Source organism: Lissotriton vulgaris, chromosome 10 (assembly GCF_964263255.1).
Source record: "Lissotriton vulgaris chromosome 10, aLisVul1.2, whole genome shotgun sequence".
Lineage (NCBI taxonomy): Eukaryota > Metazoa > Chordata > Amphibia > Caudata > Salamandridae > Lissotriton > Lissotriton vulgaris.
Window position 1 is genome coordinate 715518446 of NC_141698.1, and position 27724 is coordinate 715546169.

General features: G+C 42.5%; 1 protein-coding gene and 1 long non-coding RNA gene across 2 annotated transcripts in view; both read left to right on the forward strand.

Annotated features, from left to right (window-relative positions):
• Window positions 1-13600: 13600 nt before the first annotated feature.
• The window catches only part of KIF5B (kinesin family member 5B), an 862770-nt gene continuing 848646 nt past the window's right edge, over window positions 13601-27724 (forward strand). The window contains exon 1 of the mRNA XM_086941550.1: window positions 13601-14242. Coding sequence (XP_086797676.1) covers window positions 14117-14242 — 126 coding nt within the window. The 5' untranslated portion in view covers window positions 13601-14116. The remainder of the gene's footprint in view (window positions 14243-27724) is intronic.
• LOC147688710 (uncharacterized) lies at window positions 17513-24692 on the forward strand. Its single transcript, XR_015300546.1, has 2 exons — window positions 17513-18628; window positions 21497-24692. It is a non-coding gene; the product is annotated as an uncharacterized LOC147688710 (long non-coding RNA).

Consider the following 27724-nt stretch of genomic DNA (forward strand, 5'->3'; position numbering starts at 1 on the left):
TTCAATCCTTGAGATAACTAAGGATTGTACTGCCATTTTGAGATCAGCCGCAGAGATGAATGGTTTCACTTTCCTGATGTAGTTCAGGTGGAAGCTTGCATTTTTTGCCATAGATTTGATGTGTGTTCTCATGTCAAGGTTCTTGTCTAAAGTGATTCCTAATGATTTTGCTGAGTCCACTAGAGTAGGATTGCAGTTTAGGTCTGTGATCAATTTAGCCCATTCTTTCACTTCCATGTGGTTCTTAGGTAAGGTGATCAAAAGGAACTCCGTTTTTTGTGCATTTAGCTTCAGATGATTGCTGGTCAACCAGTTTAATGACAATTTAAGGCCTCGTTCATTGCCGCGATCTCTTCCAGAGAAGCGATCTTGATGTATATCTGTGTGTCGTCTGCGTACATATGATAAGATATGTTTGCGCCTCTAAGAATTTCTGTCAGTGGTTCTACATACAGGTTGAAGAGTGAAGGAGATAGTGTAGATCCTTGTGGGACTCCGATCACATTAGGACATGATGTGGATAGTGTCTGGCTGACCAAAAATCTTTGAGATCTATTCTGAAGGAAGGATTCAAGCCATTTAAGCACATTTCCCGATGTTCCCATCCTGTTATGTAGCCTGTTTAGTAATTTTTCATGATTTACCGTGTCGAATGCAGAGGACAGGTCCAGAAATACTAGAAGACAAGATCTATTCTGATCTAGGGCTTGTAATGCATCGTCGACAATATGCAGGATTGCTGTTTCTGTGCTGTGTCCTGTTCTAAATCCAGATTGGCAGTCGTCTAGAAGTGTGAACTTTGAAATGTGTTGGCTCAGTTGGTTTTGTACACATTTCTCGATTAGTTTGGCCAGTACTGGAATATTGGTAACTGGGTGAAAATTATTAGGGTCTGAGGGGTCCGCTGTGGGTTTTTTGATGATGGGTACCACTTGCCCTGTTTTTAAGCAATCAGGAAGTATCCCTTGTGATAGCGAGGCATTTATTATTCTGGTCCAAACAGGGATGACGATGTGGTTGATTTTTTGTAAAGATTTGGCAGGTAGAGGGTCATTATAGTGGTTATTTGGTTTGATTTCCGATAATGTTTTGGCGATAGTATTCTGATCGTAAAGCTTGAAGGTATCCCAATGCGCCGTGTTTTTTGACTCCTCGTGGTTGACTGTCGGGATGGGGTTGATCAGTCTGTGTGGTTTGACTGGCATGTTGTCCGCTGCCATCTTGAGCTCAATTTCCAAAGTGTTGGCCTTGTTGGTGAAGAAGGTTGAAAATTCTGTGCAATTCAGCTTAGTTTTAGTGTTTTCTTGGGCTGTTTTGGCTAGTTTGTTGGATTGTTGCTTTAAAATCTCGAAGAGTTTCCTTGGTCGGTTTCTAGCGTTATCTAGTTCTGATGTAAAATATTCTTTTTTGGAATTGAGGATCTTTTTGTTATACTTGTTTCTGATTTTTCTGAGTGAGTTCAGTTCGGGTGTTGAAGGGTGTTGTCTCCACTTTCTTTCAGCCATTCTTAATTTCCGCCTATCATCATTCAGTGCCTCATTGAACCAAGGGCTTTTGTCCTTTTTGGTTATCCTTTTCTGTTTTAATGGCATGGTAGTGTTGACTATGTTTGTTATTGTTGTAGTGTAGTGATCCGTTAGTTCATTTACATTCTGCACGTTGTCGGGTGGATTCAGATCTTTCTCACAGTTTTCAACTAGCCATTCAATATTCTCATCCTTGTTGTCCCGGGTCCACTTTTTGAGTTTAATAGGCTGCATGGTCTTTTTCCTTTTCACGGTGGGTATTAGGAAAGTTATTGCATGGTGATCGGACCAGTCACATTGCATAATTGATTGTAACATTATGTACTTGTTTTTTTATATAATCCAATCCAGTGTCGCTCCTTTTACGTGCGTCGGCTGTGTGCAATTTTGAGTAAGGTTCAGCTCAGTTAAAAAGTCTTTAAGAGCACTGATCTGTTTATCTTTCTTGTCGTCCCAGTGTAGGTTAAAGTTGCCCAGAAATATGTCGTTAGATTGGGTGTTAGAGTTTTCTGTAATGATCTCCATTAGCTGGTTTATGAAAGTGGCATTATTTCCAGGAGGATGGTATAAGGCATGTAAGTTACATCTTTAATATTCTGAGTCTCGTATATTTAGACTAAGATATTCGTAGTATTCTAGGGAGACGCATTGATTTTGTTTGATTTCTATGTCCGATCGGTGTATGCAGGCTATACCGCCTCCTATCTTTTTTGGTCTGTCTAGTCTCACTATGTTGTAATGAGGGGGCACTAATAATAATAATAATAATCTTTATTCGGAGTTTCAAGTTAGAAATCCATAAAAGCAATAATAATACATAATAAAAACAGTTATAGAAAAAGGTGCAAAGTGATTACATATATAACAAGTAAATTCCACATCTGAGTTATAAAAGCATTAATTTGTTTAAGGGAATTACTTTTAAAGGTTTTTTCTATGTCTATGTATATACTTCAAAAAGTTAAGAACATGGTAACAAGTGACTTAAGTATCCAAAAGCTGTAGACACAGCATAGCAGGGCGACATTGCCTAAGACCCCAAGATTTTAACAAAGTCAATAGCCAAACTTTACGATGTTCATGGTAAAACTTGCAAAACAAGACAGTATGTAAAGTTGTTTGTGTTGACTTCTCGTCACAGGGGCATAAGGGTGGATTCGGATCCCAAACATTTGCTGTTGGAAAAGCTACCAGTCTGTGAAATACATTTAGTCTGAACCTTTTCAGAAGGTAGCGATCAAACAAACCAAGATTAAGATTTAGATAGGGCTGAATTAGGAGTGTAGATTGGACCATTATAGCGTGTTGGACAGATGGTTTGCCTGCTTCTGATTGTAATCTCAAGTTTTCCAAATGTCCTAGGGCTTGTTCTTTTAGTTGTTTCTTTGTGAGTTCACTGATTTTTTCAGGATTCAGGTAGTATTGCTCTGCCCCAAGGTCAATGAAAAAGTTTCTGATATAGGCTAACCACTTAATTTTTAAGGCATGGTCCAATGTCATAGCGTCTGCCACTATCATCTTGGTGAGGTCATTTTTCTCCGAAGTCCAGATACGGCGCCATAAGAGTAGCGGTTGTATTTTTGCAAGGTCCTCAATATGTGGAACACCTAATTCAACGTGGCAGGCATAAGTTGAGGATCACTTTGGGGCCATCAACAAGAACCTTAAAAAGTTATTTTCTGCTGTTTGCAGGGAGGTGTTGTTAAAGGCAGGGGAAACCCAATAAACCCTTGTAGGCTTGGGCACAAAGTAGTTTAGGTCAAAGGGTGCTACAAGGGACTTATTTAAAACAAATTTGCATTCATTGGTGAGTCGTAGCTATGTAACGCACTCTTGTGTATCCGCAGGATAACCGGTTTGCATCAACTATAACAAATATATTGGTGGAAGGAAAACTGAACAAATAGAGCAAAGATCGTATTGAGTATTCAAAACTATTCTTTATACTGCAACAAAAGTAGGGAGACAGATACAAATGAAATAAGGCAGAAAAGTCATGAACAGAGATAAATTGAATTTTCACTGCAGTTCATAACTAAAAACATCAACTCCAAATATTTAAAGACACAACCAAAATTAATTAATAAAAAAGGGTTGCGAATTGGTAACAGAGTAGCGTGACAGGAGATGATGGAGTGTCGACGTTTCGGTCTAGGTAGCAGTCGTCAGATAGACCATCATCAGGACGGTGTTTTTCTATGCAGAAAAAACTCCCTTGAATCTTCCAATGGGTCTTAAGAGTGCATGGAAACAGCAGAGCCACTGGGAAAGCTGAACACAGCAAAGGCGTGTGGCAAAGAAGTCCAACACGGAGCCTCAACTTAAGTATAGGCAGTACGCGCTGTAATTGATAACCAGTTAGTACGTGAAGATTTAACATCCGAAGTTCTTTGAGTAATGTTGAAAACCGGCATACGGGCGCATCGTCATCAGTTGTTTGGAAACAACTGATGACGATGCGCCCGTAAGTTGAGGCTCCGTGTTGGACTTCTTTGCCACACGCCTTTGCTGTGTTCAGCTTTCCCAGTGGCTCTGCTGTTTCCATGCACTCTTAAGACCCATTGGAAGATTCAAGGGAGTTTTTTCTGCATAGAAAAACACCGTCCTGATGATGGTCTATCTGACGACTGCTACCTAGACCGAAACGTCGACACTCCATCATCTCCTGTCACGCTACTCTGTTACCAATTCGCAACCCTTTTTTATTAATTAATTTTGGTTGTGTCTTTAAATATTTGGAGTTGATGTTTTTAGTTATGAACTGCAGTGAAAATTCAATTTATCTCTGTTCATGACTTTTCTGCCTTATTTCATTTGTATCTGTCTCCCTACTTTTGTTGCAGTATAAAGAATAGTTTTGAATACTCAATACGATCTTTGCTCTATTTGTTCAGTTTTCCTTCCACCAATATATTTGTTATAGTTGATGCAAACCGGTTATCCTGCGGATACACAAGAGTGCGTTACATAGCTACGACTCACCAATGAATGCAAATTTGTTTTAAATAAGTCCCTTGTAGCACCGTTTGCAGGGAGGTGACATCCGTGTGACCCCATAAGCTTGCTCCATATAGGGCTGTCGATTGGCATTTGGCCCTATATATCGCTAACAGTTCCACAGGCGGTCGTTTTCCCAGTTTTTGTGTAAACGTCACCAATGCCGCTAACGCTCTTTTAAAGCAGTGTTTCCTCGCTTCCACAGCCTTTTTCCAGGACAATTTATTGTCTATTGTAATTCCCAGGTAGCAATATTCATTTGCAGAGTCTATTTTTTGGTTATTAAGGGTAATGTTTTTCAGATGTTTTCTCCCAGTACCTGCCGTCATCACAAAAGTCTTTTTCACATTTATGTGAAGGTCTAGGGTACCCATAAACTGAGAGTACCTGTTAAGAATCTTTTGAAGTTCACAGGGAGTCCGTGCCAGGAGGACAGCGTCGTCCGCATAGAGCAGAGTGGGAATCGGGCGATGTTTTGCCTGTGGGAGGTCCCGGGCACCTCTCAAGAGCTCAACCTCCAGGTTGTTAGTATAGAGGGAGAAAAGGAAAGGTGCCAGGACACATCCTTGTCTGACTCCACGCTCCACTCTAAAAGACGCTGTCAACTCTCCTTTTGTACCAAAGCGGACTCTGGCAGAGGGCTTGGAGTACATTTCCCTTAAAAAATTCAGGAGTGGCGGATCTACCCCCATTTGGGCTAAGAGGGACCACAATTTGGTGTGAGAAACACAGTCAAATGCCGCGGACAAGTCCACGTAGATCATATATAATTTGTCTTTCTTGGCGTGTATATATTTCCCGATAATCACAGAGAGGTTTAGGGCTTGCTCCACAGTTCCAAAGCCTTCTCTGAAGCCAAATTGTAGATCATACAGTATGCCTCTCTCCTCCACCCAGTCCTGAAGTCGCTCCAGGATCACCCTACCTGCCAACTTACCCAGTGAATCCAACAAGGATATTGGGCGGTAGCAAGCAGGGTCCTGGCGGTTTCCCTTCTTAAATATCGGTACCATGACGGACTTTGTCCAAGACTCCAGGATTCCTTTCTTTGCCGCTGCCGTGCACACCCTGGTGATGATCGGGGCCCAAAGGTCTGGGTTATACTTGAAAAAGTCAACCGGGACTCCATCCGGGCCTGGTGCTTTTCCATTTTTGCTTGTTTTAAGGGCCAGAAGGATCTCGGAGATGTCAAATTCTATTTGAATAGGGTAGGGCGGAACTTTTAGGTTCTCGTGTTCGTTTTCTTGCTCAAAAGATGGTTTTTGGAAGATTTTTGAGAAGTGTGATACCCATTCTGACTCATCTATCGCAACTTCAATTTTGGGATTTGAATCATCCGCCAAAAATGGAGTTCTTATAACTCTCCAGAAGGCCTGGCTGTTTTTTTCCTGTGCACTAGCATGAAGTTCATCCCATAGGGCTTGCTTTAAGTCCGCTTTTCTCTTTTTTCTGATTGTATGATATTCCTTTCTTAGAGCGGATAGAATATGGGGATCCCTTTCATCTTTATTTAGTGCTAGTTTGAGTTTTGAGTGGGCCTGAGTACATTCTTGATTGAACCATCCTTTCGGTCGACGTGGTCCAGCTTTGTGTTTTGCTGTAAGTAAGGACTGTATTTTTTCCATAATTTGTGCGAAGCTATTAAGAAGTTCCTCATCTTCTATGAGTATATCTAGACATTTCTTAATTTGGGGGTATACTGATTTTATCAAGTCTTTGGTGATTTCCTCTGGATTTATCTTCCCCCACTTTATTGAGTACCTATTCAATTGGCCCAGGTTTATATTATCTTGGGTCAGTGCACTAGCTATCGCCGTAGGCAGAGACTGTTGATGATTTTTAGTCAATTCCATTTTGAGGATAGCATGGTCCCTTTGGCTGTTGGGTATGACTTCAAAGCTGTTTACTCTGGGTTGTAGGCTAGCTGATATTATGATGTAATCAACCGTAGTACTGAAACCTCTTCCTATATAGGTTGATTCTAGTAAACTAGTTCTGGGATCCGGTGTGTTTGCTATTTGGAGGTCAAGATCTGATAGGAAATCATTCATTATTCCTCCCGCGTTATTATGAAGAAAATGGGTTAGGAAATCACCTTCCTCTGTGACCATACTAGGACATTTTTGCTCTGGTTGAGTACATTGATGTAGATTAAAATCTCCTGCCCATATTATGGATAATCCACCCCTTGCTCCTTGTTTCTGTCTAAGGGTGGATAATTTTTCATGAAGGTGGGCCAAAGCTCTCTGGAGCTGTGTTTCCTCAAGGTTATTATAGAAATTAATGAGGACTACAAACTCATTTTTGGGTAGGGAAAGACCAATGATCTGGAAGTTAAGATCCAGTTCAATGACACGTATTTTGATGTGTTGAATGGTATTGGCTATATATATATTTAGTCCTCCCTTTGGTCTACACTTTTTCCCCACCAACGTAGGGGAAAAAAACGTCCTGTACCCCTGTAAGTGAAGTTCTGATTGTGACCATGTCTCCTGCAGGCAGAGTATTTGTTGTCTATGTACATGGTGCATGATGGTCCCATCCTCCAGCTTTGGTCGTAATCCCACGATGTTCCAGGAGATCACGCTCAGAGCTGGAGGATTATCTTTGAGAACATTGTCTGTTTGTAGGTTGGTGTGGATAAGTGGATGTTCAGGGATTAAGGTGTTGTCTGGGGTTGGCAGGATATCTGGAGTTTTAGATGTCTGTTCTTCTGGCTGTGGTGGTCAGTCGACGCACTCTAAGCCACTATACATATTGGTTAGTGGTAGTCCATTCCACCCGTCCCAGCGTGGGGGTTCTCTATATTTTCTCCAGTGTTCTTGCCCTCTCCATTCATCCCTTTCTCTGCCTCGATAGTGAGGGCCTACTGTGTACCAGGGTCCCTCTATTTGTGAGGGGCCATCCTGAAATGTTGGTGGGTAAAAGACAAACGTTTTATTCTTACCCCCCCAGTTAAAGTTTGGTCCTCTCCTGCGCAGATGTATTCTACTATTCTGGGGTCCTCAAAAGTAATTAGGACGCAATCCCCCTGTATTGATTTTTTGCCGTGACCGACCCAAGGGGCTCTTCTAACCATCAGGATTCTAGTAGAACAGTAGGGAGGTGGAGGAGGACGATTAATGGTAAGCCAGTGTTGTATCTTGTTTTTTAACGACCAATTTGGTTCATGTTTTTGGTCTGTCAGCTCTGGTACACCGGTCAATATAGCAACAAAGGGACTCGCTTCTGGTGGAAGTGTTACTGGGCGTATTACTGGTCGTGTTTCGACATGTTGTTGTCTTTCCCTCGGTTGATATGTTTGGGGTTGTTTGATTGATGGTTGGTTGTTTTTAGCCGTGGCAGTACTATTACAAGGGGTGCTGTTTTTTCCTGGTGGAATTAATGGGGCTGAGGTAGCTGATGCTTTATTCTTAATAGGTATTGTAGCTGGGGGTTTCGGGGCTGTAGTGGGTACAGGTGTCGAGTTGGTGCTTGAGCCACAGGGATTATATTTACCAGTTTTTGTGCCCCAGGTTTTTGTGCTTTTTGTGAAACTTGTGCACGATTTGAGGCAGGATTAGCTTTCATTGTCGCTGTAAGTTCGGCTACAGCTTTTTCCAGTTTTATCAGAGTCTTTTGGATAGATGAAAGGGATTTATGTAGGAGATTTTCAATTTTTTCCAGCAGGTCTTAATTGTAATCATAGTCAGTTTCATTTGTTGGAGAGCCCTCAGATACTATCACTAAATTCGTGGTAGGTGAGGCATCATGATGTATACTCGCAGTGTGCCTGCTCTGATTTCCCAGCAGGGGGGGACTGAGTGTATTTTCTTTTCCCTCCGTGGCGGTTGGAGTTTGTTTTCTTGTTGGTGTTTTATTTGTCGCTACCTGATTCTTTTTCTTTTTTATAGCTCCCTCCCTCCTCCCTCTTGCCTGTCTTACCTCTTCTGGTGTGGGGTGTAGGACTAGATCAGGAGTTTTTTCTAGGTCGGAGTCAGCTATTAGTTGTGATTCTGAGAGTTGTGACACCGATAAATCAACTATATTTGGGAGGCTCTGCCTGTTGTTAGTCCCGCCCTCACTATGCCTTTGATCTTTGGTAGGGACTGGCGTTCTAGTGGCTGCTAGATGTCCCATTGAGGATCGTCGGGCCTCCAAGAGGTCTTGGGATACTCTCCGTTCTATCAGTGATATACTCTGATCTATAAAGGTATTAGCCTTTGTTATAAAACTGTCTATTGGGCCAGTTAATTTACCTTTCTTTGCTGCAGTCTTGCTTCTGCTTCCCCTTGAAGACATGTTTGTACCGGTGGGGGTCTTTACAATAAGTTTTTGAGCGAGACGTTAGGGGGGTGGCCCGGCCCGGCTCTATCTGGCCTCTAACGGCCTTGAACGGCCCGCTCTTTGTCCGCTCTTCGTCCCGGGCTTCGACCCGCGCGCGTCCCGCGATACGCGTCACTGGTCCTGCTTAAGTTAGGTTTGACATAAGGGGGGCGTGGCACTGGAAGGGGGCGCGGCTCTGGCGGGAAGAGGACCCAGCTGTTGTTATTGAATGCTGGTCCTCGCAGTCCCGGGAGCCGCGCTTCTCACCTCCTATGCGGCCAGGCAGTTCTCCTTCTCCTCTCCTCGCACTCGGGACAGTGGGCAATGGGCAGAATGAAAGGCTACTCCTGTAGCAAAGGGCAGCGGTCAGTGTACAAAGAACCTCAAACACGAGCGGCTCCCGCGAAGCGGGGGCCGCGAGAGGTTATCAGCAATCCAGGTGGGGGCGTGGCACTGGAAGGGGGCGCGGCTCTGGCGGGAAGAGGACCCAGCTGTTGTCATTGAATGCTGGTCCTCGCAGTCCCGGGAGCCGCGCTTCTCACATCCTCTGCGGCCAGGCAGTTCTCCTTCTCCTCTCCTCGCACTCGGGACAGTAGGCAATGGGCAGAATGAAAGGCTACTCCTGTAGCAAAGGGCAGCGGTCAGTGTACAAAGAACCTCAAACACGAGCGGCTCCCGCGAAGCGGGGGCCGCGAGAGGTTATCAGCAATCCAGGTGGGGGCGTGGCACTGGAAGGGGGCGCGGCTCTGGCGGGAGGAGGACCCAGCTGTTGTTATTGAATGCTGGTCCTCGCAGTCCAGGGAGCCGCGCTTCTCACCTCCTCTGCGGCCAGGCAGTTCTCCTTCTCCTCTCCTCGCACTCGGGACAGTAGGCAATGGGCAGAATGAAAGGCTACTCCTGTAGCAAAGGGCAGCGGTCAGTGTACAAAGAACCTCAAACACGAGCGGCCACAGGGGGCACTAGCAGATCCATGATTGTAGATAATGATTCCGACAGCCATGTCTCTGTTAGGATTGCAAGGTCGCATTCCTCGCTAATAATGAGGGCCGCGATGTCTGAAGCATGTTTTACTGCAGACCTACAGTTGAGCAGAAGGCATTTCAGAGCTTTTCTTGTGTTACTGGAGACCTGTTCCGACAAATCGTTAGATAATTGGACTTGTTTGAAGTTGTTAAGGTTAGGTTTCCTTTCTTTGTATCTGGCTGTTCTATTCACATCAATCGGGACTGTTCTTATTTCCTCTCCTCTACTATGTTCTGAAAGCTCATATGTTCGGAGTATGGCTAGGGTTTCATCCTCTGTTAAATAACTAGAACTCCTATCAGGACGGTTCTGCCTGTTTATCGGTGGCATGGCGATCTCCTTCCTTTTTTCTTGGGAATTACTCAGAGCTTCTTGGATGTGTTCTATTTTGGAAAGCGTGTTTATCTTGACTTCCAGAATCTTTTCCATTGTTTTCCGTGTGCTAAGGATGTCTTGGGACATATTGACAATTTGTGTCTGTAACCCCTTGATATCTCTCAGGGTCTGATGCGAAGTATTAGGGGTGTCCATCCTCTTGTTCCTGTGTTCGCTGTTTGTGGTTTCTGTATTCTCCGTGATGTCTTCCATTCTCTCTGATCTTTGTGTCAATAAGGGTGTTTCTGTTTTCTCTATAGTCTCTTCATCCCGACTGTCTTCATTCTTCATACTGCCTTCTAGACTCGATGATCTTTGTGGATCCGTCTCCTGGTCTAGCATTGATGAATCTTCCCTCTGTATTTGTGCCGGGGCAGTAGCCTCATATATCAATGTTTCTGTGTTCTCTGCGTCCTCTCCCTCCGGGCTGTCTTCCGTCCTCGTTTTGTTTCCTAGTATCGTAGATTGTTGATGATGTTGAGGATCTCTTGGAAGTAGGGTTTCTGCGTCTCCTAGTGGTGTTTCTTGTTGTTGATCCTGCGAATTACTATGTGATATGAAGCGTGTTGTGGTAGAGTGAGTAGTGTCTGGGTTGTTCACTTGTTCATTCCACTGTAGTTGATCCTTTGGGTTCTCTACATAGTCTTTTAATGTCAAAAATATGTTGTCAAATTTTTCTAAGTCATTATTGGCGGCTTGAATAAGCACTATTCCATTCTTGTACACAGTTATGCATAAGTCTGCCTTGAGTCTTGAAGATGGTATGATCAAGAATTTTGTGCCATGTGGGGTATTGTTAACAGCTTTTATGTTGAGCATCTTTGTAATGACAGTGCGCCATTTAGCTGTTTTTCTGGTGAAAAATATCAGGTCGTTTATAATCATGCCTTTGATAGCGTTTAATGAGGGGTCGGAAATCAAAATGTTCGGGTTTTTCCTCATAAGATTGTGTTTGTATTTCTTAACTGAGGTCTTGGATAGGTGAGACGGATATATTATGCAGTGTGCATTTATACCGACCAATTCTAAGTTGTCGGCCATCCTTGCTAGTTGCATCACTTGTACAGGTGTTAAGGTCTTTTCTGGTGGAGTGCGCTCTCTTAAATGTTGTTCTTTTAAATTTCTTATCTTCTTGTGTCTATTTTCTTCTCATGTTATTTTCCATTTTTGTTGTGCTAAGTAGTCGGCCATCCTTGCTAGTTGCATCACTTGTACAGGTGTTAAGGTCTTTTCTGGTGGAGTGCGCTCTCTTAAGTGTTGTTCTTTTAAATGTCTTATCTTCTTGCGTCTATTTTCTTCTTATGTTTATTTTCCATTTTTGTTGTGCTTAATTGTGGTTTTTTTCCCATTCAGGACGTCTGAGGTGGCTTCCATTTTATGGTCAGGCAGGGTGATCCTGCTATCTGCTTGCTGTGTGTTGTTTCAGTGTTGAACTTCACTTTAGCTCCAAGGTTTGGAGCTGTGGCGGCGAGCGGCTAGCACAGATCTCGATAGGAAGATTGTAATTATGTACTAGTCATTTGTTAGATTGTATGTTCGGGGTGACCGCCATTTTAAAGTCAGGCGGTGTGTGTGCTGCTTCCCCAATATCTGATTGTATCAAATCTAGTTTCTTATTTTGGCCCATTCTTTCATTAGCACTATGTTAGTACTGTTGTATTTATTGCCTAAGCAATATGGGAGTGGAGAAGGACGTCAACAGCCTATCGATTATGAATAATTTATTCCTTCCTTGCCCTCGCCGGCCGCCATTTTAAGGCCATTCTATGTCCTCGCCGGCCGCCATTTTAAGGTCAGGCGGGGCGTTTCATATCTTTTCCGTTGTTTTCTTTAAACAATATCCCCTCTCTGCTCCTTCGCCAGTCTCTTTATCTTTATCCTGTCGTCACTCACCAGTTGTGTCTTGAGTAGCAGGTCTGGGCGTCGTGTGAGTCCCGCGAGACTTCCACCGCGAACCCGGTGCTTTGTCAACGACTCCTCAATATCTTTGGATTGCCGCTTTGTAAAAAGGCGCTCTTTGGATTGCCGCTTTTGTAAAAAAGCGCTCAGCGCGCTCTCCGAGGCAGCGGTCTGAGGCAGCCCAGTTCGCGTGTACAGCCCTGGTCAAGCCGCCCGACCTACCGGGACTGCTGAGGGCAAGCGGAGAGAAGCGGAGTGTCAAATGTTGTGGGCTTATAGAGTAACGCCTCATTCTTCGTTAGGAAAAAGTCAATTTTCTATTATGAGATGTAGAATTCCATTATCTAAAACGAATTCAAGTTGGATGAAAAGAAATGAAATGTCCTGTGATATGAGTGAAATTAAATAAAATCTTGCTTCTTCACAAATCAAGAATAAAGTTTATTACAATACCAAACATGTTTCTAAACCCGTAAGATTAAAAGTTGGTGCTGCAACTCTGCAGCTAGCAAAAAAAAACAGTTGATGATCAGAATGCAGAACAATGTCTTACATTCACCCCAGTACAAAGATCTGGGCCTAAATCCATCGTTTTTTTGCACTACACACCACCCCTAGGTCAGACAATGGCTATATGCAAATCAGCCTTGACCCTGTGCCTCATGGGAACAGTCCAGCCCGAACTGCCAAGCCATGTCTTTCCTGGACCGGAATCAAGCATCCTAGGACCAGTTTCTGGATATCAGCCTTCTTCAGCCTGGATATTTGGACTCCAGTGCTGTGGAGAACATGGGACTCACGTCCGAGCATACCCAGCCCACTCGGGGTGAAAATTGCAAAAACCACAGTTGATGGACAAAATGCAAAACAATGTCTTACATTCACCCCAGTACAAAGATCTGGGCCTAAATCCATCGGTTTTTTGCACTCCACACCACCCTAGGTCAGGGTCTGACAACTCTGCAGCTAGTCAGTTTACTCCTGATAGCTGATCTATCTGGACGTGCTCTTTATATGGAATAAACTACTTTCTTCAATTTACCTGTGAATCTTCATTTAAAGATACTTCATTGAGTTACAAACCACAATGTTAGACAATGTTAAACAACGGCTGGAATGTATTCCATAGCAAGCTTTCTGAATGTCCTTTGCAAACCAGACAGTGCTGGTAGGCTTCGACCTAAAAAAACCACTTTCATTGATGCTACTGTTAGGCTATTGTATTTGAATGTCACTTGAATGGTTGGCGTTTGGCCTTATAGGCGTACAAACTAGCATGTTAGAACTATACTATTTTTAAATTAAAAAAATATTTTAAAACAAGTTGTCACGAACGGATTGAGTTCTGCTGAGTCCAGCGTGGCGTCATGCCCCGCTCCTGACGTCTCCTGGTGCGTTGTTATAGGAGCCTGAGTCGGGAAGTCTCAGAACAATCAAAGAGAGCGAATGAAAATAGGTCACAATTCCACATATGCGCCTGACGCTTCCCTGCGAGGCGGCGCCGCCGCCGCACCCACTAGCTGGAAGCTCCCTGCCAGCTTTGGGGCAGGCGGCTCAGCCCCGCCCGGGAGACCTCGGCCAGCACCAGGTGCTCAACACAGCCCTAGATGCTCCTCTAGTGGCTTGCCAGCCTGTAGACTCTCGCGCTGTCAACCGTCTCCTCCCTTCTGCGACTAGGAGGACCCTCGTGCCTGAGCCGTTGTTTCTTTTCCTCAGACGTCGCAGACGTCACCACTGGACTGCCCAATCCCAGGGCGTGCCGGGAGGGGGAGGGCTACCCGGCGCCTACCCCCTATGGCTGCCATGTTGGATCGGAAGTGAAATCTCCTCCTTCGCCGCGGCTCCTTTCACAGGGCTGTGCACAGGACCGGGCACTGGGGCCGTGCCCGCCTCCTCAGCGGGTAAGAAGCGGTGAGCGTGGGCCAGTAGAGCGGCTCCTCATCGCTCAGGCAGTGCACAGTATTGGTCCCACTCTGTAAGCTGGTAGGAAGATGGCGGACCCGGCGGAGTGCAGCATCAAAGTGATGTGCCGGATCCGGCCCTTCAACGATTCTGAGGTTACCCGCGGAGACAAGTTCATCGCCAAGGTGCAGGGGGATGACACGGTGGTGATCGCGGTAAGTGAGAGCTGCGCAGAGGTGTATGTCTTTATATGAGGGATTGCTGTACTTGTCGGGTTCTCATAGCTGGCCTTACAGTCTGCTTTCGTGGCTTCTGGCAACCAGGCCCGGTCTCATCGGGGGCTATCTTCATTTCCAGACGACACTTCCGGTATGCGTTGTTGTGAGCCTTCAAGTAGAGACCATAGCAGCACTTCGCTGCAGAGCGAACGAGCTCTGTCTATGACGTCACAGCGCGTCAGTAAACACAGGAGCGTCAGCTGAGGGTTGGTTCTTCAGATGTCACTGGTGATGACTTCACCCTTCTGGGATGGTTCAGCGCTGTTCCTGCCTCTGACACTGCCTGCGGTGATGGTCACTCCCTGTTGCCGTTTGCATCCCTGGTTTTACTTTTCCCAGTTTGCCCTTCACAGTTTGAACGTTGACAACCCCCGTCTTCCGAAGTCATTTACCCCCCCTCCCCCCCCCCCCCCCGAAGTGTGTGTGTATGTGTATGTGTGTATATATATATATATATATATTGATCGCCAGTTTCTTTCTCCAACTGCACCAGTGATAGACCACCCCTCATTATCACTGTGGGCCAATACTGTCTAATATGTGTTGACGTAATTCAGCCGCCCTGTGTACCCAGTGACAAGCCTTCCCTTCCTTCGCATGCTCGATCGCTGGATAGTAGCCCTACCGCCCGCCTTACTCTTATTAATAGAGGGTATACACGAAGTTGCGTTTATTCACAGAGCTCTAGAATTCTTCATTCGCTTGTAAGAACACTTATTCCCTAAGACTGACAGAATCCTGTTTATATAAAAGCACATCCATTTCTGCCAACTCTTCCATTGGAGCCACCACACTTATCCGAATACTTGGCCAGTGGACGAGAATTATTATCTCATCTATATTTTAAGTACTCAGCACAGAAAATCTTTATGCTCTTTTGGTTCTGCATACTAATCAATGAGGCAGAGATGCACATGACAGCAGAAATGCATCACTTGAATCTACGTAGCAGCAGGCTGGAAAGCATACCTTGCTTATCTTAGTCAAACAAAATATAACCACTGCCTTCTGGAATACGTATGTTAGCTAGTTATATTTGTACATCAAATAAGTGTGCCCTGCCCTAAAAATCTGTATGGCACTCAAAATGTATTGCACCATAGTTTTGTTTGAAGAGTTTTGTGCACGGTGGTCCGGAGGTTCGGTACGACCCTCTCTCATTCTCATGAGTGCATGTGGGTAAAAGTAGGTGTAATATTTGTTGTTATTTTGTTCAAAGCATCAATTCACCTTTTACTTTTCTTTGTAACTTGACTCGTTTGACGCTCTATTTGCCTAGTTTTAAAAGTGAGGAGGCACACACAGCACTGACTTTAGTCATACGAGTGAAAAAAGAATGGGTCATTAGTAATATTGAGTGCTAAGCCCAAAAAGTGCCACCCAGTTTTAACAATGTAGATCAGAGGTCTTCAAACTGGGGGGTGGGCCCCCCTAGGGGGGGCCTCGAATGATCTCAGGGGGGGCGCCAGGCTCTGGCCAAAAGAAACATTATGCTTTGTTTTCAGCCTAAAAAAATGAGCAGCAGTAAGCACGTCTGTAATGGGCCATCATTCACATCCTTTGTCATTTAAATCCTGGCTGGGAGAAGGTGTCAAAAGGGAAAGGGACTTCACATTTGCTCCAAGACCCACACTGCCATTTTGAATAACCACACTGGATCCTTTGCACGTTAGTAAGGCCTGCCTCACCGGAATAGTATGTTTGGAAATCTTGTATTTGTTTGCATTTCTAAAACAGTGACAGAACTTAGCTGCAATGTTTAAATAAGTCTAGACATATTTAAACATTGCCAGTTAAAATAAAATAATTGTGAAATATTTTGAGGGGGGGGCGGCAAATTGTTTTTCTACACTGGGGGGGCGCGCGGAATAAAAAAGTTTGAAGACCACTAATGTAGATGGTCAGGAAATCATCTTTTAAAAGCTTTTATTAGCTAGGGCTGCGTCCGCTGTGTTGAGCACCTGGCGCTGACCGAAGTCTCCCGGGCGAGGCTGGGGCGCCTGCCCCAAAGCTGTCAAAGATGAACCTGCATGCAAAATAAGTGTCAAAAAGCTGTCACTGAGAGTGCTCATGATGAATGCCTCCAGTATGTGGTATGTTATTGTTTGAAGTTGACATGAGCGCACACGTGCTCATGTCCATGTCAACTTGGAATAACATTTGTGCGCCATCGTTAGTTTTGAATGTTGCCGCGTGTGTTGTCCATCTGAGATAGCGGCTTAGTTGTCGCTTGTGATGTATGGGTTCAAATGTGGGGTTAGAGAGATATGCGCGGAGGGTGGCAGTCATAGGCATTCTTCATTGTACCCGACTAGGATCTGGTTGCAAATAAACGTCTCTACGCTTACCTGCATTTGTCCTTCATTTTCTTCGATAATTACTGGATTGTACTTATTTAACATTGGCGACGAGGATGGGAGCGCACCTTAACGGAAAGAATTACCATTGCTGGAATTACTTCAAATATCCCATTTCATTTGAGGATGTGTTTTTGGCTTTCGTGCATATAATTGGCTGTTGCCAGTATTGCCAAACCCTTTCCTGTGGAATATTTCATATCATTGGATGTTGTTACGATTATTCGCAATTAGCCTTTCAAGAATCTCCTACTGTGATTGGCTGTTATATGGAAGTAACGCCTTTTCACTAAGCCAACAACAACACTTGGTAAAACCCAGCTTTAGCGCGAATTGCTGAGGAACTTGCATCTCAGAGCTAATGATCTCAGAGTCAGTTGTGAGTATTCATCTGTGACACGCGCACACTTATTCTGCGTGTTACAAATTCTCATTCTGTTTACATTGATATCATCTGTGACACGCACACAGTTTAAATTTAAAGCACATATTGTCAAAACAAGGTGCAAACAAATAGGACGGGCATTCAACCTCCTCCTCCATTTCTTACCAGATAGACAACTGGCTCTACTTAAACACTGTCTTGGAGGCATAGCTCTTAAAGAATACAAAAGCCTACCTCCTTTGAATGATACTACTAATTTAAATGTTTACCAAATTGCTTCAAAACAACTTTCTATTAGATATGGAAAAAAAATTATGATCATGGAAAGATTTAAATTTTATTCAATGAAACAAAAAAGGGACTACTCCATTAACAACTATGTATCTGCATTGAGAGCTCTAGCAGTCACCTGTGATTTTGAACATATTAACTATGACCAAGTTCTAAGAGATCAGATTCTTATGCGTACTAACAACAACAAAATACAACCAAGACTGTGGACTACTTCAGATATGTCTCTCAATGCAGCTATTGAGATAGCGAAATCTATTGAAGATTCAGAAAAGTTTGTAGAGGAGCAAAGAAAATGACAAGCAAAAAGATTTTGATAAGCAAAAAAAGTTAATAAACCAAAGGAATAAAACCTATTATAGAATAGAAAACAGAAATAGATGGCAAAAGCTGGATCCAAGATGTAACCGTGTTTATTGTTTTAGATGCGGTAGCAACTACCACTTGGGTAACTCGGTCATGTCCTGCCTTAGAGAAAGTATGTGCTAGATGTAACAAAAAAGGACATTTTCCTAGAGTGTGTAGATCGGCTCCAAGGAGAGTTAATGTCATCCAAGAACACGAACGACTAAGTGACTGTGATTATGATGTTAACAACATACTTTCTGTAACCAAAGGAATAAGTACTACAAAATTTCCTTCATGTAATGATAAGATTCATGGAATTTCTACTAAAGTTTTAGTGGATTCTTGTTCGTGGTATATCATCTTACCTCATACATTAGTTAATTCTAATTGGCTTGACATTGAACTTCTACAACCTGACATTTCACCAAGTGTATACACTGGGCACAAACTACAACTTAATGGGTATTTCATTTCTGATTTGACCTTTCATGAACGTAGCACACGAGGGAAAATATGTGTTGCAAGAGTAGGAGAATCACTAGTAGATTGGCCGCATCAGGAGAAACTAGGTAAAAAACTAGATCCTAATGCTGATCCACCTATTTTTTCTATTGCGACAATTCCCACAAATACTGTTTCAACTAAGATTAACAATTTTTTCCTTGGTCTCTGAGATCAAAAGAAAGTATCCTACACTAGTCGGTGATGAACTGGGTCAGTATAAAGGTTTTGAACATCGCATAAAAGTACATGCTAATGTTTTACCTGTCCGACATACAGTTAGGAATGTCCCCTTATCCTACAGAAATAAGTTAAAAGATTTGCTCAATGATTTGTGCAACAAAAAGATAATTGAACCTATAGAGTCATCTCCTTGGGTTTCACCAGTAGTGATTTCAGTTAAATCTGGGGGTGATCTTCGTTTGTGCATGGGCTTACGCAGTATAAATACTAAAGATGTGATACCAGTGAGGCACTGGGACCATCCCTTTGGGAACACCTTAATTTCCTCTAACGTGTAGAGAATTCCACAAAGATTGATGTTTTCAGTTAGTCTTTTTATTATTCAAAAGTAAATGTTGATTCAAGAAAACGTGTTGTTTCGATTCATATTTTCACTCATTAACAGCATGAGTGACATTTGATTTATCAAGACATCATTATGATTCAATATGTCCAATGCATTTCGGGCAATGCTATATGCCCTTCATCAGGGAATAATGCTGTAACAAAAGAAATATCCTGAATTACCATCTTTCTAACACCCTTGAGCACTTCATTAAATTAACCATCAAATGAGTCCAATAAACATGTATCTATACGATTGTCAGGACCAAATCTCTATGTGGTTGTTTGCAACCGAAAAGTCAATCAATTGTACTTTGATAAGCATTAATAAACAACTCACATGTCCGTAGGTTCGATGTTGGTTAAATCATTAACGCTGTGGTGAAAATAACGCTGTGATAAAAATAAAGAAAAACGAGGGTTGTGGTGTGTGGTGATAACACGGGTTACGAAAAGCATTAAGGCTGCTGGGTGTTGTAGAGATCCACTCACCTATTAGTCAGAGAATTCATGCGTGAAACCGCGCTCACGGTAGCTTGCAATTAGAAGTTGCAACAATGTTGCTAATCGGTTTGTTTCTTGAAATGAAGATGCCGATCACGTGATTAATGGAGACGGGAAAAAGACTATGTGACTGGTTTTAATGTGTGTGGTTTCTCTCAAGGTGATGCAGGTGCACCAGACGAAGTCTGGGAGAAAATGAAAGCCTGATGTGTGAGTCACATCGTGGGATGTTACTAGAAAAATATAAATAAAAATAAAATGTCAAGATCGGGATTTGCCTCGGTGACGTAGCGTAGTATCGAACCGGCGTGTGTAAAAAGAAATGGTCCGAAACATGCTTTAGTCTATGGTGCTATTGGAGAGCTGTGTTGGGATGCATAGAAATGGATGCTAAAAGTGTGGTAAATATTAACCATTATACAGGAGAACCAAGCTGGCAGTACATCAGGGCAAATTTACATATTTACAATATATATCACAGATAACATGAAAATTCATTTCTATCGTTCAAACCAAATGGCTTTTGCGTGCACAGTTTGAAAATCCAGTAATTCTCTCTTTGGAGTTCCATGGTAGGTTTCAGAAACCTACCATGGAACCAGACCATGTCATAATTGCGGACATTGCAATAATGCAATAAAAGGTAATAAAATCAACCACCCAATGAAAGGACAAGAAATCAGGTTGAGAGTCAATGCGACATGTGATTCATCTAATATCATATATGCCCTTAAATGCCCGTGTGGCAAGTTATATATTGGAAAGACTGAACGAAAGATGAAAATCAGGCTCACAGAGCACAAATCCAATGTACGTCTGAAGAATGCAAAATCAACAGTTGCAATGCACTTCATGGAAGCTAAACACAGCATTGCCCAGCTCAAATTCATAATCTTAGAGACCATCAATAAAATTGAAGGAAGAGACAACACCAAATATATTCTCCAAAGAGAGAATTACTGGATTTTCAAACTGTGCACGCAAAAGCCATTTGGTTTGAACGATAGAAATGAATTTTCATGTTATCTGTGATATATATTGTAAATATGTAAATTTGCCCTGATGTACTGCCAGCTTGGTTCTCCTGTATAATGGTTAATATTTACCACACTTTTAGCATCCATTTCTATGCATCCCAACACAGCTCTCCAATAGCACCATAGACTAAAGCATGTTTCGGACCATTTCTTTTTACACACGCCGGTTCGATACTACGCTACGTCACCGAGGCAAATCCCGATCTTGACATTTTATTTTTATTTATATTTTTCTAGTAACATCCCACGATGTGACTCACACATCAGGCTTTCATTTTCTCCCAGACTTCGTCTGGTGCACCTGCATCACCTTGAGAGAAACCACACACATTAAAACCAGTCACATAGTCTTTTTCCCGTCTCCATTAATCACGTGATCGGCATCTTCATTTCAAGAAACAAACCGATTAGCAACATTGTTGCAACTTCTAATTGCAAGCTACCGTGAGCGCGGTTTCACGCATGAATTCTCTGACTAATAGGTGAGTGGATCTCTACAACACCCAGCAGCCTTAATGCTTTTCGTAACCCGTGTTATCACCACACACCACAACCCTCGTTTTTCTTTATTTTTATCACAGCGTTATTTTCACCACAGCGTTAATGATTTAACCAACATCGAACCTACGGACATGTGAGTTGTTTATTAATGCTTATCAAAGTACAATTGATTGACTTTTCGGTTGCAAACAACCACATAGAGATTTGGTCCTGACAATCGTATAGATACATGTTTATTGGACTCATTTGATGGTTAATTTAATGAAGTGCTCAAGGGTGTTAGAAAGATGGTAATTCAGGATATTTCTTTTGTTACAGCATTATTCCCTGATGAAGGGCATATAGCATTGCCCGTAATGCATTGGACATATTGAATCATAATGATGTCTTGATAAATCAAATGTCACTCATGCTGTTAATGAGTGAAAATATGAATCGAAACAACACGTTTTCTTGAATCAACATTTACTTTTGAATAATAAAAAGACTAACTGAAAACATCAATCTTTGTGGAATTCTCTACACGTTAGAGGAAATTAAGGTGTTCCCAAAGGGATGGTCCCAGTGCCTCACTGGTATCACATCTTTAGTATTTATCAACGGCGTTTTTAGAGGTATTAACGCCACCTGAGGTGAACCCAATCATACTGAACTTTCGTTGACACGCTGTGCATCCCATCCTAAATCTAATCTTACGCAGTATAAACAATGCTATTTGTGTGGATTCCCATCCGCTCCCCAATTTGCAATAGATGGTTTTCACACTGGCTGATGCACAGATATTTTCATGTTTAAATCTTGCAAATGCATAACACCAAGTTGTTCTCCATGAGGAGTCAAGAGACTTGACTGCATTTATAACGCCAGAAAGATTATAAAGGTTCTGCAGGGTGCCTTTTGGTTTAGCTAGTGCTGCAGCAGTATTTCAAAGGCTGATGAAGAAAACCTTGAATGGCCTCACTGGAGCCATAGCATTCCAAGATGACATTTTAGTCTTCGGTAAAAATGAGGAGGAACATGACAGCAACCTGACGGAAGTGCTGAATGCATTGTCAAACAAAGGCTTAACACTTCGTGCAGACAAATGCAAATTAAAAAAAAGGAAGTAGAATACCTGGGACATTGTATTTGTGGAAATGTGATCAAACCTAAAGCGTCACGTTTGGAGAATATCAGCAAAGCTCCTATTCCTGGGAAAAAAGAACAACTAGTAGCCTTCTTAGGCTTAGTGGAATTCTATGCTAAATTCAACCCAAATTATGCTACTGTGATTGAACCGTTTAGGAATCTTCTAAAAAAGAATGCTAAATATATTTGGACTGATACTATGACTGTAACTTTTACCACTGTTAAGGATATGATTATCAAGGCCCCATGCCTTAAACCTTTTGTTATTGGTAAACACCGTATTAGAATGGTGGATGCAAGCAATTCTGGTTTAGGTGCGGTACTTATCCAAGAAGAATGGGGTAAGGAATGGATTGTGGCTTATGCCTCAAGAACGTTAAGGGAATCTGAACGTCATTATTCGGTGATTGCAAGAGAGCTATTAGCTTGTGTTTGGGGTGCTGAGCATTTTAGACCATTCTTATGGGGTACACAATTCACCATGAAGTCTGATCACAAACCTCTAGTGCACATCTTATCACCTGGTGGGGGCCGTACACTATCATCTAGATTAGCTAGACTTTAATCAAGGCTACAAAATTTGTAATATACATTAGAGTATGTACCTGGGAAATCCAATGTCCATGCTGATTGCATGTCAAGACTTCCCCTACCATGTAAAGATTCAGACAATATTGACAGTGACAAGTGTGAAGTAGCATATGTGGTATGTGACGTGAATTTGGTTTTTGGTGAGAATTCTGTGGTGCATCAGCAGATGTGCAAGGTCAAAGGAATATCCCTGGACTAGCTCAAGGACAGTAATACTCACTCTATTCTGTCTACACCATATCACATTCACTCAGTATACTAAATTGGTGTACTCATTAAATATCGGTCACAGACTAAAATGTAACTTTTACACTCTTTTATTTAAAAATCGAACAATATTCTCCTTTGCAGTCGGAGACATTTTTGTTAAAATTTCAGAAAAATAGTTTTTCTGAAAACATTTGACTTTGAGACATCTCATACAATACAATAAAATATATTAAAACATCTGATATTACATCAAAATTACACAAGTTTGTCAAGAAGAAACACATGTACCATAATCTAATCATCGAATCTAATGACATAATACATTTTCAAATAATACGAGAGACAAAGAAACCCCCAATATTTAATAGAACAAATGATGTTGCTACAGATTAATCAGATCCAATAGCCTTTACACAAATTATATGTGACTTCCAGTGTCCAAAATTGGGGTATGTCTGGAGACCCCTAGGCTTTACTTGAATTCTATATTCCGTAGTGCGTCGACGCGTTTCGGTGTTTAAGGCCGTAGATATGGTCACACCTTCTTCAGGACAATTGTGGAATGTGGAAATGGATAAAATCAGGAACTCAAAGAGATAAAAAAAAGTTTATATTACATGGATGGCCAGAAGAAAAAGAACTTGTAGGGAGCTTAATGAGTTATCATAAAATTAAAGATGAATTGGCCATAGAGAATGGAATTATTTTAAGGGGTGATACATTTATTCCGCCTTTTGTTCTCAGGAAAATGTTTGTTGATTTTGCCCATGAGGGACATTTTGGCATTTCAATTACTAGGAGACGTTTAAAAGATAACTTTAGGTGGGCTGGAATTGATTTGTATGTTGAGCACCAAGTGCGACTTTGCAAATTGTGTACTAATAGTGATAAGTCAGCTAAGGCCTTGCCGCCTTCTCCGCAACCGGTAGACTTACCTGCTTCACCTTGGAACAAACTTGGAATTGATATTATTGGCCCATTTAGTATATTGCCACAGCAATATTTATTTGGCATTGGACTTATGGATTATTTTTCGAAATAGCCAGAGATTAAGATGGTTAAGGAAGTTACCTCTGATACTATTATGCAGTTTTTGGATGAAATCTTTTGTAGAGAGGGGATTCCTCAAGAGATCGTTACAGATAATGGACCACAATTTATTAGTAAACAGATGTAGAATTACTTAACAAGATGTGGTATAACTCACAGAAGAATTGCAGTGTTTCATTTAGAGGCCAATGGTGAAATTGAGAGATTCAATAGGGTTGTTAAAGAAGCAATTCAGCTAGCTTTTAAAGGTGGAATGTGTTGGATCAAGGCTCTTCAATCCATGTTGCTCTCTTATAGAACAGCTCCTAATGCTGTGACCCTACTGTCTCCTTTTGAGTTACTTAGAGGGCGCAAACCAAGCACAAAATTAGTGCCATGGTGGTTGAAGAATAAGGACGAAACACGTACTGAATTTGCTGAGATTGATTTTAAGGAAATTCGTAGGAAAGTTGATGCATATAAAACAAAAATGAAGAATGATTTGTTGAAGAATAAAATTGTGAAGGATGTTTCTGTTCAGGTTGGAGATTTAGTATGGTTGAAGAAGGGTACCTTTGTACATAAAGGGTTATCAAAATGGTCTGATCCTGTGGAAGTTGTTGAAGTATTCAGAAATGCAGTACGAGTGGATGATGGGAGTGTTTGGAACTTCAGTAGAGTATCTATCTAAGTTTAAAGGCAAGAAGGAATCTAATGATGATAATTCCTCAAATGTATTTTTGGATGTCACAAGTGTAGACATGAACGCATCAAACCTCACTACATCGCCTAATGAATCTTGTGTTTCTGCTCCTGCATGCTCATCTTTTAATGAATCTAGTGTTTCTGCTTCTTCAGGTTCAACGAGAAGCTCAAAGGTCCACAAGTTACCTATCAAATTTAAAGATTTGGTACTTGCCTACAAAAAAAAGGAAAAATATATAAAAGGAGGGAGGTGTGTGGTATGTTACTGTTGAGATGAGCGCACACGCCCGCATGTCAACTTGGAATAACATTTGCGTGCCATGATTAGTTTTGAATGTTGCAGCGTGTGTTGTCCATCTGAAATAGCTGCTTAGTTGTCGCGTGTGATGTATGGGTTTGAATGTGGGGTTAGAGAGATATGCGTGGAGGGTGGCGGTCATAGGCATTCTTCGTTGTACCTGACTAGGATCTGGTTGCAAATAAACGACTATACGCTTACCTGCATTTGTCCTTCATTGTCTTAGATAATTACTGGATTGGTACTTATTCAACACAGTAAGAGCAATCTTTATGAGTTTTGCTGTTTAAACACAAGAACTGGCAATTTTCACGTAAGCACCAACTCTGGTGAACAATAATTCTTCATTATCATTTTGAACGTGATACACTGCATAATACAGCTGGTACATGAGTCCTATTTAAATAAAAAAAAGTGGAAACATCGGCAGTTCTAGTCTTGCTTGTCAGTGAATACACGTTTAACATTCCTCCATCTCTGTTATCTAGCAGCCACTCATTATGCCATACTCCTTAACGTTGCACCAGCCTCCATCTGAGTATTGGAGGTTTTTTGGCGATAATCAATTTTGGCTACTATATAATGGACATTTCTTAATATTATCTCTCTATTCCAAGTGTCTGTTGCAACGCCTTATCCACAATTCACCGAATATTACCTGCATTATGTTGTATTTATTAGTAAAGTGCTTTGTCTCCTGTGAGGGCAGGTGTGTGGGCTGAGCCCTGCCTATGGTAGATTGGTTAATTAAAAGTCACCGCTTCACCGCTTCTTGTCAGATGTGTGCCTTCTTAATGGAGATGTCTGGGTGGTTGGCGGGAGGGGATGCAATTGTTCATAGGTGGGGCCTACATTGTGTAGTGCCTTGAATGAATGTGTGTGAGGAGTTTGCTAAAAGAGTTCGTGTATCGAGAGCCCGTGGCACTCCCTGAGGTGTGGTGTGATGTGAGTTCTGTATGGGAGGTTCAGGGTGAGTCTGGCTGCTGAGTTCTGGACTGTTTGCAGTCTTCGAATGAGTTGCTTAGTGATCCCAGCTTTGAGCGTGTTCCCTTAATCCAATTTGCTGGTGAGTAAGGTGCGAGTGACCATTTTTAAAGTGTTCCTTGGGAGCCATTTGAAGATATTTTTCAGCATCTTCAGGGTGTGGGAGCAGGATGCAGTGACGGTGTTGACTTATGCAGTCATGTCCAGTTTGCTGTCAATGATTATTTTGAGATTCCTGGCAGGGTGCTGGGGTCTGTTTCTTTAACTTTGGTACTTAACTGGGCAGGGTGTAGAATGCACAGGGAACTATGAGAAGTGAATTGGGTATTTAGACAGGTAAGCAGATGTTTGTTTTTGATGAAGCTCCCTGTGTTAAGAGGTGGAAAGGACAAGTAATGCTACCAACCACCATCTATGGGTATAAGGGTTGGAATAAGATTCCTACCAGTTCTTATTTATACAGATTTGAAAGAAAAGAAGTAATCCTTAAGAATATGTGATTTGCCCACGTCTACATTTAATTTTCAAGAAATCGAGAGCATGGGCTGACAGTTTTGTCTGTATTGAGTCATTTTTCACTTAAGATCTTTTATTAAATATTGTAAAATTCTATTAAAACATTTGTCTTTTTAACCAAAACATGACATTTAATTTTGTTTCTATTTGGTGGAAATATCGATTCATGAATGCTGATCCCCTGCAGGTAGTGACTTTTCCAATTACCTGCTTTTCCCTTACAGCACAGTCTCATTGCTCCCTCGCGGCAGTGCTATTCGAGTCTCTGGGCTTCCCAGCAGCAGTCCGACATTGTGTGAAGCCTAACGGCTAGGGTGGTCCACCTGGAATCTGGGGAACTGGGTTCGAGCCTCTGCAATGACGCTGAACATCCTGTGATTCTGGGCAAATCACTTAATCTCCCCATGCCTAACAAAAATGAATGTGTCCTCATGTAATGCAACTGGTGCTATGTAAAACGCTCCGATACCTGATTCGGGTCATGTTCGCGCCATATAAAACTCTATAAAATAAATGTGCAGGGCCGGTCGGTGTGCTCTCTCCACTCATGTCCCACACCGCTTTCCCTCGGCTACGCTGCCTCGCCTCTTCCCTGATTATAGTGGCTCTCGGGTCTCTGGACTTCCAGAGAGTGATTTGCAGCACAACTTGCTCGCTTGGGCAGTGTAGGCAGCTGAAGAACGCAGTCTGGTCGATGGCAGGTGCTCCGGCCGTTGTCTCCCGACGCGCCGTGGATCAGCGTACAAGGCCCGGCCGGCCACGCCCAATCCAGCCTCTGCATTCGCAGAGTGCCAGGCCGCTTCTCCTTGCTCTATTGTGGTGCCCCTGCCTTGCCGATGTCGCCCAAACCTCTCCGGGCGCTTCCAGGGATAATGTCCCACAGAATTCGCCCCTTTGCGCAATGTATACGCAGAGGGAATAGGGATGTTGGAGAATGGCCGGAGTGATTGAGCCCAGCGCCCTACCTCGCCGCCTTCTTGGCCGCACCCCTGTGCAGATTGTTTTAAATAATGTTTGACCTTTGCAGGGAATTATGGCCAAGAAAAGTTGGTGGTATATATTCCAGCCATACTTACTGCCCCGGAGAGCTCCAGTTGTCTTGTGTTCAGAAACGTCTTGGTATGGTAGCTTAACGTAAGTGCTGGATAAATCCTGGCCCAGACTTGTGCTATCTGCCCCAGCAAGGAGCCCGACACTGTTTGGATTTTTTCTTAAACCATACCAGACAGTGCCCAGCTCCTCGCTTGGGCGCCAGTGTCTGTGTATTTGTGCTCTTGCATGGAGCCAAACACTGTTAGGGTATATTTTTGCCTTAAAATCCTTTCAGTTTTTTTCTTTGCTGTGGCACAGACACAAATCTCCTTCATTTCACAGTGCTTTCTAGGACAGAGAAGTATTGTGAAAAGGTGTAATTAAATTAAAATTGGGGTTTGAAAGGTTAATATCCCTGCTCCGCCCCTTCCGTTC